Source organism: Lepus europaeus, chromosome 6, assembly GCF_033115175.1.
Source record: "Lepus europaeus isolate LE1 chromosome 6, mLepTim1.pri, whole genome shotgun sequence".
Taxonomy (NCBI): Eukaryota; Metazoa; Chordata; class Mammalia; order Lagomorpha; family Leporidae; genus Lepus; species Lepus europaeus.
In genome coordinates, this window is record NC_084832.1 from 21,001,851 (window position 1) to 21,013,852 (window position 12,002).

At 36.9% G+C, this 12,002-nt stretch overlaps 1 protein-coding gene across 1 annotated transcript in view; it reads right to left on the reverse strand.

The window, feature by feature from the left end:
- GPC5 (glypican 5) overlaps window positions 1-12,002 on the reverse strand; it is an 860,209-nt gene that overhangs the window by 400,796 nt on the left and 447,411 nt on the right. Inside the window, exon 5 of the mRNA XM_062195157.1 lies at window positions 2,731-2,856. Coding sequence (XP_062051141.1) covers window positions 2,731-2,856 — 126 coding nt within the window. The remainder of the gene's footprint in view (window positions 1-2,730; window positions 2,857-12,002) is intronic.

Genomic DNA, 12,002 nt, shown 5'->3' on the forward strand with positions numbered 1-12,002 from the left:
AATTAATTTTCTATGCCATTTCCAATTTAACACCAGGTGTTTTTTTTTTTCATTTCCAATTATCTTTATATACAGAAGATCGATTCAGTATATAATTAGTAAAGATCTCATCAGTTTTTACCCACGCAGAAACACAAAGTGTACAAATACTGTTTCAGTACTAGTTATAGCATCACTGCACATTAGACAACACATTAAGGACAGATCCCACATGGGATGTAAGTACACAGTGACTCCTGTTGCTGACTTAACAATTTGGCACTCCTGTTCATGGCGTCAGTAATCTCCCTAGGCTCTAGTCATGAGTTGCCAGGGCTATGGAAGCCTTTAGGGTTCGCTGACTTTGATCTTATTCCGATAGGGTCACAGTCAAAGTGGAAGTTCTCTCCTCCCTTCAGAGAAAGGTACCTCCTTCTTTGATGGAGTATGGCCACTTTCTATAGAGAATTCCTACTACAAAGTCTTTATTCATAAATCATGAGTAAAGTCTTAAAAAATACTACATAGAAGAAAATATGTTCTTTGAGTTGAAAACACTATTTCTCTAAAATGTTTTCCTAAATCATTTATTTCCCTAATGGTATTTCCTATTACACAAACCCCAATCCAAATATTCAAGAAGGAAATGGAAAAAGTTAAAAGTAAAATTCTTATAGCTGTAGATTAAAATGTTATAAAGCAAAAGAATGTAAAATATATATTATATGCAAAATACATCATCAACTATCATGAGAATAATATTAGTCCTTACAGAAATAGAATCATACATAAAAAGTTGAATTTCAGTTTGAGCAACCTAAAGACAAAACTTTTAAGTCAAAATACCCTTGAATTATCATTTAAGAAGCAGAAATCTTAGTGATGTGAATACTTTAAGTACTCAAAATATAATGCATGCTATGAATGCTCTCAGTAAAAGCAAGAAATATTTAGAAAATTCTTACTTTCCAACATCCAAGGAGCATAAAGAAGAAAAATAAAAAACTAGCCACATTAGTAAAATATTTTGTTAAACTTGCCTTAGTATTGAACTTAAATATTTTCTGTAAATTCTAATATTCTCTGATATATTCAGATATTAAGTACAAAATAATATTTACTCTATAATATATACAATTTTACATACCAGTTAAAATTAACTAAATTAATTATTAAAAATAGGAAGTAATTCTTTATATTGGGCAGGTTAAGACATCAAACATCTGAGCTTGAATCATGACCCTCTCAATTCTTGGACCTCAAACAAATTATCTAACCTGCCTTGTTCTTACTGGTAAGAGAAAGATGATATTATTCAGGCATCAAATAGAATAATTCCTGTAAAGTTCTTAGCATTGTGCTCAGCATTAGATTTACTATTACAATAAAATATTAGTAATATCTCAAATTTTCAAAACATTACAGAGACTTTTATATTCTTTAATCTTCAGAAATAACATCACTGTAGTAAAGAAAATTTAAAACGCCAGAATTAGGACATAAGATTGGCCTAGCAGTTACTGTGCTCACATTTCACATCTGAGTGCCTGGGTTAAAGTCCTGGCTCCACTTTTAATACCAGGTTCCTACTTACGGGTACCCTGAGAAGCACCAGGTGATATACTAAGCAATTGGGTTGCTCCAACCTGTTTGGAATACTCAGATTAAGTTCTTGGCTCCTGACTTCAGCCTGGCCTGGCACGAGTTATTGAAGGCATTTGGGAAGTGAACCAGCAGATAGAAATTTTCTCTCTCTCTCTCTCTCTCTCTCTCTCTCTGTTTGTGTTTGTGTTTATGTTTATGTTTATATGTGTGTCTGTCTCTCTCTCTGACTTTGTCTATCTCAAATAAATTAAATGAATACAAAAAAATTAAATTTAAAACACAAAAATCTCTGGAAATTTGGACAGGACCTCTTAACCACTGATACCTCTAGGAACAGAAACTGGGCAGATGAGACATAGTGTGAGAGGCAGAATTTTCACAGGCTTTTTAACCAACATGTAGATTTTAAAATTCATACCATGTAACTGTATCACAATTTTCCTTAAAGTAACTACATTTTATAAATCAAGTACAATCAAATTCAGGAAGCAATGGCAAAGATACTGCCAAAGAAATTCTAGACAGGGAGGAGAAAAGGTAAAAGTAAAATGTCATTCCTAACGTTGAGAACAATTGACAACACACAGTAAATAATGTCTCAAACAGACATACAGAAAAGTAACTCCTCACACTGTTGCATACACATGCAGCTTGCCTGCCTGCCTGTCTGTCTGTCTCTCTCTCTCTCACCTCCCTCTTCCTTGCCTCTCTCTCTCTCTCTCCCTCCCTCCCTCCTCCCTCCTTCCTTACTGACACTCCAGGGATACATATCCATATCTCAATGAATCTTTGCATAGGGATTCACATTTCACTTCATTTCCTCACTTAATAATATTCATGAATTTAAAAAAATCTGATAAAGCTGAAAGATTTATTGGATAAGATTAAGGACATAATTTAAAAAGTTGGATTGTGTGTCAGTCATAGATATAAAGGACAAAACTTTGAAAACATCCCAGCATGCTATTATCGTTTTTAAATATCAAAAAAGATCAGATTACTTTAACAAATATAGAAGAAGGAATTAGTCTATACACTAACCTGTGAAGCAAAGTTAAAACTGAAGTAGTGCATTCAAGATTCAGGAAAAGACAGCAATGATAAAAGCAGCCAACCAATTCTGACAGCACACTATGGATACAATACCTTCTCACCACATCCTCTCCGTTCCAACAGGGCACCCCCTCAGCAGCAGCTAAGTCATTAATACAAAGCTGGTCAGCCAGGACTCCATAGAAGGACCTGTACAGTCTCAGGCTGTTGATAAATTCTCTGAAGGGAAGAAAAAAGAAAATCATTAAAACTAAAAATCCATAATAAATGTGAAAATAAAGGCAAACATTCTTATGCCTATAGAACTTTTAAAATTCCCTCTACTATCTTTCACATATTTTAAAGATATTTCTCATAATCCAGAAAAAATATATTATGCTTAAAAAATAAAAATGCCAGTATGTGAATCTATTCTTTGAACAAAAGTTTTCACTGGGTGTGAATCTTGGTCTAAGAGATTGTGACTAGTACAGATGGGTGCAACACACACACACACACACAACACATACACACACACAACACATACACATACACATACACATACACAGGGATAACACTTTACTTAAACTACTGAGAAGTCCTCACTAACTGCTCATATCTAAATATTGATATTAATTATTTTCTTTTGCATCTAAAAAATGTCAGACTTATAGCATTGTAATTGATTTCTTACTAATTAAAACTTTAGTAGACTCGAGTTATTTTCCTATCTGGTTCTTCTCTTTGGTATCAAAGAACATAAATTAATGTGACTTCACTAAATATGACCCCAAAACCCAGATATGTAAGATATTTCAAAGCATAAAAATAAAGTTACTGTAGGAATTCCTTAAAATATTAACAAAGACATTTTCCCTCCCACAATACTTTCCCTGACTCCTATCAAAGATAAGAAAAAATTAAACATAGCAAACCGAATTTTAAAGAATTTTTCACTACTCCTCTAGTCCTGCAAACAATGCTTAAAAATGTGTTACATACAAACACACAAACATGGCCACTGATACAGAAGAAGGTAAAGGAAGAAAATCTCTCAGTAAAAGATCACAGGAAATTCAAAGCATATATTAGAAATATTTCTGGAAAAATGACAGGGAAAAGTCACTACTTATCAATAGTCACATTGAATGTTAATGGCGGCCTCAACTCTCCAGTTAAAAGACATAGACTGGCTGAATGGATTAAAAAACAAAACCATCTATATGCTGCTTACAAGAAACACATCTTTCCAACAAAGATGTATGCAGACTGAAAGTGAAAGCCTGGAAAAAGATATTCCATGCCAACAGAAATGAAAAAAAGAGGTGGCAAAGCCACATTTGTTTTTTTAACTTTTATTTAATGAATATAAATTTCCAAAGTACAGCTTATGGATTACAATGGCTTCCCCCTCCCATAACTTCCCTCCCACCCGCAACCCTCCCCTCTCCCACTCCCTCTCCCCTTCCATTCAACTCAAGATTCATTTTCAATTCTCTTTATATACAGAAGATCAATTTAGTATATATTAAGTAAAGATTTCAACAGTTTGTACCCACATAAAAACACAAAGTGAAACATACTGTTTGAGTACTAGTTATAGCATTAAATCACAATGAACAGCACATTAAGGACAGAGATCCCACATGAGGAGCAAGTGCACAGTGACTCCTGTTGTTGACCCAACAAATTGACACTCTAGTTTATGGCGCCAGTAACCACCCTAGGCTGTCGTCATGAGTTGCCAAGGCTATGGAAGCCTTCTAAGTTCACCGACTCTGATCATATTTAGACAAGGTCATAAAAGACAGGGTGAGGATAGTAACCAATGATCCTAAGAGTGGCATTAACCAGGTCTGAACAATTATACAGCATTAAGTGGGGAAGAGGACCATCAGTACACACAGGTTGGGAATAGAGCCATTGGTGGTAGAGTAGAGGTTATGATTACAAAGGAATGAGGCCCAAGTGCACTAGACAGGGCTTAGAACAAAGGACAGAGTCATTATTAGAGGAGCTAAGAAAGGTGCTGTCTAAGCTACAAGTAATTTTTCTGATTGAGAGGCAAATAGAACCTGATGGAAGGGGCTTGATAATAATCTGGTGGGCTTTAGGCCTTGTAAATTCAGAGGCCCAGACCTATCTATCTCTTCACATGGGGTACATCCTAAAGGAGGTGTGAACCTCCTAGGGGAAGGCACTCTGTTGACTTCCATTACCTAGTTGGTCTGGGAAGAGAGCTGGCCAGGTAAAGGCAGGGGCATCTCTAACAAGAAATTTACAGTTCTGCCTACAATGTTGCTGACCCTACTTGACCATCCCCTCAGCTGCAGTGGTCACTTTGGAAGTTGGGCTGAGTGAAGGGCTTTTCAGCTTAGAGCCAATAAGATCTGTGGCTCTGACCTGGGCATCCTTCGACTCCAGGGCAGGTCCATTTCCAGTTATCCAACCCTTGGCAGAGCTGCCAGGGCTCTCACAAGTTGACTTCTGCTGAAGCCCAGGCTTACCACATTGAAAACCACTACAGTGGACTGGCCTGCTGGGTCTCCTTGAGGGCAGATCACTGTACAGATCAGCCATTAATAGGCCTGCCACCCATTGCTTCTGATGCCTAGCTTTCTTTTCCTCCTGTTTTGTGTTAAAGCAGACCAGAGGGTGCAAGTCAAGAGAGTGCCCAAGTCCCATCTCTAATCTTCGGTGGCCTGAACTACAAGTCTATAGTCATAGGCATGTTCTGTAGTAGTTTTTCTAAGGTAGACAATGCCCATGAGGAAAATTATATTCTCACTTTAAAACTTTCTTTCCCTTTGGTCTGAAAGGGAGGTTTTTTCTACTTACTGTTTACTTCGCTGATGGTGAAGTAACTCTAGCTATGAGATTATAATTTAAGCTCTTATTTTGGCTATGCTATTACAGAAAAATGTTAGCCATCTCTTTTATAAGGTCTAAAGATTAAATTGTGCGTCCTACAGATTCTTTCATAATAGAATTAGTTTCCTACCTTGAAGAGACTAGAGAAATGAAAGAACAAGTTGGGCTTAGAATAGAGAAATGAGGGAGCAAGTCCTAGATTGCTTGCTGACAATAGCAATATCACATGAATACTTAGCAAACAGTTTCAACCATTAGATAACAACTTAAGAAAACATTTACCAGAAGGTCCAATGCCTTCTATAAATTTTAAGAATCATGTATTTGAAAACACCTCTTAAATATCTAACATGGTGTAGTTTGTTTAACCAGTAAACTTAAGCACAACCATCTAAAATGTTTTTAGTTTCTTTCTACCAACAAGTTTAAAACATATGATACACAGATTCAGGTCACACAAATTAAAATGTATCTTTGATTGATTTTAGCAGCTTAAATTTATGGACAATCTTATCTATAAGCCATTTAAAATAAAACTCTTAATAAAATTTCCCCATGTGGACATACAATATGTACACACATATAAATAACATTATAGACCAATATAGGAATTTTAATAATAGTTTTTTAAATCTTTAACTCTTTTTGTAGATTTCCAATTGATTTGAATTGCTTTTTCTTTTTAGTAACCTCAGTTAACCATACTTTCTCTCAGTTGGTACTGTTAATATATTAATGGCTTCATCTGTTTACAGAGCCATCCCAAAGTACTGAGTACAATAGAAGTGGCTGGAAAAAGTCCATAGGAAACTATAGGAGGACAGCTAAACCCAGAACGAACAATGCTTTAGTTTTATGAGCAGCACATCATATATAACTGTGGATGACAAAAGACTTTAAGTTGCCATGTTTAAAATTATAAACTCATCAACCAACAAGAGGCACTTGCTTACTTCACAGTATTTTTGAAAGCAACTGTAGGATTTTACAAGTATTTAACCCTTTAGGCCTCTGGGGCTTTCTCTTTAAGATAACTATCATGTCTAGTAACACAAGATCATTAGACTTTTTAATTCTCAAACATTTGTATTAATAGCATTTTCCATTATAGATACTTAAAATTTAGTACCACGTCACATCTTGACAGTTCTTCTAATATAATCCAAATAGCCTGATTAGTTGGTGTCTCTATAAGATGAGAGACATAGGTCCTTTGATTTTTTTCAGTTGGGCCCAAACTGGAAAAACCAAAGTCCAAGATTTACTGGAAATTTTAGAGTCCAGATTGTTTGAAACTTTGATTTTTTGAATGCCTGTCAAGAATGCCAAGAAGGCTCAAAATCCAAAATATCTAGTTGAAATAAGATTCCTTAAAATCATGACATAACATAGACCAAATTTGATCATTGTTACAAGGTGATTATTCAAATCTTTGAAAATAAGCACATATTTAAATAACCCATAGCTCTTAATAAAAATTCAGCTGTTTTTGAACAATTAGAATTTAACAGACATCAAGAGAGCATAATAGATTACTTTAACACATTGCTTTAAGAGAGCATCAGAGTTTAATTCTATGTCAAAGAGAAATTGAGCTTCCTGTGATCTTTTGATCTGAGGTTTCCTTCCTTTACCTTCTTTCATATTGATGACCATGTTTCTGTGTGTAACACATCTTTAAGCATCTTTTGCAGGGCGAGTGGCAACAAATTCTTTCAATTTCTGTTTGCTATGAAAAGTCTTAATTTCACCTTCATTCACAAATGAGAGCTTTGCAGGATATAATATTCTGGGCTGGCAGTTTTTCTCTCTTAGTACCTGGGCTATGTCTTACCATTCCCTCCTCACTTGTAGGGTTTCTGATGAGAAGTCTGCTGTGAGTCTAATTGGAGATCCTCTGAGAGTAATCTGACATTTCTCTCTTGCACTTTTTAGCATCTTTTCTTTATGTTCCACTGTGGTGAGTTTGATTACAACGTGTCATGGTGAGGATCTCTTCTGGTCATGTTTACTAGGGGTTCTATGAGCTTCCTGTACTAGGATGTCTCTGTCCTTCTCCAGACCCGGGAAGTTCTCTGCAAGTATCTCACTAAAAAGGCCTTCTAATCCTTTGTCTCTCTCCATGCCTTCAGGAACTTCTAGAACCCTAATGTTGGGTTTTTTAATAGTATCCTGTAGATTCCCAACAATATTTTTTAGATTTCTAATTTACTCTTCTTTTCTTTGGTTTGACTGTATACTTTCCTGTACTCTATCTTCTAAGTCTGATATTTTCTCTTCTGCTTCATCCATTCTGTTTTTAAGGCTCTCTAATGTGTCTGTCATTTGATCTATCAAATTCCTCATTTCATTATGATTTCTCATCACTATAACAGTTTCATGTTCTACTAGTTGTTTCATTTCATTTTGATTCCTCCTTAATATTTCATTTTCATGAGAGAGATTTTCTATCTTGTCCATTAAGGATTTCTGTAGTTCAAGAATTTGTTTTTGAGAACTTCTTTAATGTTCTTATCAATTTTTTGAGATCCGTTTCTTGCATTTCTTCTATCTCATCATCTTCATAATCTTGAATTGGGGTGTCTTTTTCATTTGGGTGCATCATAGTGTCTTCCTTGTTCTTGTTACCTCGGTTTTTGCGTTTGTTGTATGGCCTGTTGGAGATATTCTTTGGTTTCTTCACTACGGTGTTTTTTCTTTTTATACTATGAGTCTAGATTAAGTGGACTGTCTGCTTTCAGTGGAGCCTTAGAGGCTTGAGATGGGTGTGTTTGGTTCCTCAGGGTTGAGGGTGTGTCAAAGATGACACTCCCAGGTTAGGTGTGGTAAATCTCTCTTTCTTTCTTTCTTTCTTTCTTTCTTTTTTTTTTTTTTTTGATTCAAAAGGGAAGTAATTCCGCACAGCTGAACGTAATTGGAGGTAGTTAGCAGGCGAATGATATATTCACAGGAGCCAGAGATCAGAAGCTCTTTCCCAAGGACCACACAGGGAATCTGTGCTGCCCTGTGTGGGCTCCAATTCTCCTGTAGTCTCCCACTGGGTTGCCAAGTTATATCCTAATCTCCTGTTATTTCACCCCCAGAGTCAGATTTTTCAGCTAGGCCCAGGGCCGGTGCAGACCTGAGGTCGCCCTGCTTATGACGTATGTCCAAAATGGCACCTGCTCTTTGTCTTGCTCGCCTTTGAGAGGTGAGCGGAGAGAGACAAACTCGTGTCCGTATTGGTCACTTTTTTTTTCTCTCTCTCTCTGTTCTAGTTATCCTGGTGAACTTTTCTCCACGGAGTTTCAAGCCTCATTCCCTCTAGCCTCTTTCCACTTTCCCGCGGTGTCTCGGGCTATTGAGGTTCGACTCACCTCTGGCAAAGCCATTTTAATATCAGACAAAATAAACTTTAACACAAAAACAGTAAAGAGAGACAAAGAGGGGCACTATATAATGATTAAGGGATCAATTCAACAGGAAGATGTAACTATTATAAATGAATATGCACCTAATTACAGAGCACTGGTTATTTAAAAGGTCTGTTAAAAAAAAAAAAAACTTAAAGGGAAGCCGGCTCTGTGGCTCACTTGGCTAATCCTTCATTTGCAGTGCCAACACCCCGGGTTCTAGTCCCGGTTGGGGCGCTGGATTCTGTCCCGGTTGCCCTTCTTCTAGTCCTGCTCTCTGCGGTGGCCCAGGAGGGCAGTGGAGGATGGCCCAAGTCGTTGGGCCCTGCATCTGTATGGGAGACCAGGAGGAAGCACCTGGCTCTTATCTTCAGATAGGCACAGTGCACTGGACATGGCAACATTTCAGGGGGGTAAACCAACGGAAGGAAGACCTTCCTCTCTCTCTCTCTCTAAATCTGCCTGTCAAAAAAAAAAAAAAAAACATTAAAAAGAAACCTTAAAGGGAGTCTTAGACTCCAATACAATACACTACTTTCAGCAATAGACAGATCAGCCAGACAGAAGATCAATAAGGAAACAGCAGATTTAATCAACACTATAGTCCAAATGGATCTAACAGCTATCTACAGAACTTTTCATCCTATACTTAAAGAATACAAATTCTTCTCAGCATTACATGGAAGCTACTCTGATTGACCACATACTAGGCCACAAAGCAAGTCTCAGCAAATTTTTAAAAATCTAAATCATATCATGCAACCAAGGATGTCTAAGATCGCTACCATGCGAATTACCAAATCTTAAAGAAAGAAATAGAAGAGGATACCAAAAAATGGAAAAATCTGCCATGCTCATGGATTGGAAGAATCAACATCATCAAAATGTCCATTCTCCAAAAATCATTTTATAGATTCAATGCAATACCAATCAAAATACCAAAGACATTCTTCTCAGATTTGCAAAGAATGATGCTGAAATTCATATGGAGACACAGGAGACCTCGAATAGCTAAAGCAATCTTTTACAACAAAAACAAAGCTGGAGGCATCACAATACCAGATTTCAAGACATACTACAGGGAAGTTGTAATCAAAACAGCATGGTACTGGTACAGAAACAAATGGATAGACCAATGGAACAGAACAGAAACACCAGAAATCAATCCAAACATCTACAGCCAACTTATATTTGATTAAGGACTGAAAACCAATTCCTGGAGCGAGGACAGTCTATTCAACAAATGGTGCTGGGAAAACTGGATTTCCACATGTAGAATGTGGATTAAAGATCTAAATCTATGACCCACACCATCAATTTATTAGAGAACATCGGAGAAACCTTGCAAGATATAGGCACAGACAAAGACTTCTTGGAAAAGACCCCAGAAGCACAGGCAAAGTCAAAATTAACAATCGGGATTATATCAAACTGAGAAGTTTCTGTACTGCAAAAGAAACAGTCAGGAAAGTTAAGAGGCAACCGATAATTATTTGCAAACTGATGCAACTGATAAAGGTTTAATAGCCAGAATTTCCAAAGAGATCAAGAAACTCCACAACAAAACAAACAACCCACTAAAAGATGGGCCAAGAACCTAAATAGACATTTTTCAAAAGAGGAAATCCAAATGGCCAACAGACACATGAAAAAATGTTCAGGATCACTAGCCATCAGGGAAATGCAAATCAAAACCACAATGAGGTTTCACCTCACCCCGGTTAGAATTGCTTACATACAGAAATCTACCAACAACAGATGCTGGCAAGGATGTGGGGGAAAAGGCTCACTAATCCACTGTTGGTGTGAATGCAAACTGGTAAAGCCACTATGGAAGACAGTTTGGAGATTCCTCAGAAACCTGAATATAGCCCCACCACATGACCCAGCCATCCCACTCCTTGGAATTTACCGAAAGGAAATGAAATTTAAAAATAAAAGAGCTTTTTGAACCTCAATGTTTATTGCAGCTCAATTCACAATAGCTAACACATAGAATCAAACTAAATGCCCATCTATAGAAAACTGGATAAAGAAATTCTGGGATATGTACTCTACAGAATACTATATAGCAGTAAAAAAAAATGAAATCTGGTCATTTGCAACAAAATGGAGGAATCTGGAAAACATGCTGAGTGAAATAAGCCTGTTCCAAAGAGACAAATATCGTATGTTCTCCCTGATCAGTGACAACTGAGCACCTATTGAAGTGAAATGGACACTATGAGAAATAATGACTTGATCAGCCTTGTTCTGACTGTCAAGGAACAGCTTACTATTTTATTCCTTTAAGTATTTTTGCTCTACTTAATACCATTGTTTGAACTCTTTAATTAACACGCAATTATTCTTAGGTGTTTAAATTTTCTGAAAAGTGATCCCTGTTAAATATAAGAGTTGGAATAAGAGATGGAGGAGATATATAGTTTGGCACATGCTCACTCGGACTTACCCATAATGGTAGAGCTAAATGTGCCAGAGATTCCAATCAATTCCATCAAGGTGGCATGTACCAATGCCATCTTACTATTCAAAGTGGTCAGTTTCAGTTCATAATTTATCATAATGATAGGATTAAGTGTCAAAGGGATCACATAAACAAGACTATTGTCTGCTGATACTAACTGACAGAATTAAAAAGGAGAGAATGATCAACATGGGAAGCAGGATACACAGCAGACTCATATAATGACAGATGTCCTAAACAGCACTCTGGCCTCAGAATCAGCCCTTAAGGCATTCAGATCTGGCTGAAGAGCCCATAAGAGTATTTTAGGCATGGAAAGCCAAGACACTCTGGACAAAAGAAAAAAAAAAAAAAGACCTAAATGAAAGATCTCTGCGAGTGAGATCCCAGTGGAAAGGATGGGCCATCAAAGATGGAGGTACCTTTCTCTGAAGGGAGGAGAGAACTTCCACTTTGACTACGGCTTTGTCTAAGTAAGATCAGAGTTGGCAAACTCAAGAGACTTCCATAGCCTTGGCAGCTCATGACAAGAGCCTCGGTGATTACTGAGGCCATATATAAGAGTGTCAATTGTTAAATCAACAGGAGTCACTGTGCACGTACTCCCCATGTAGGACCTCTGCCCTTATTGTGTTGTACTATGCAGTTTAACAGTA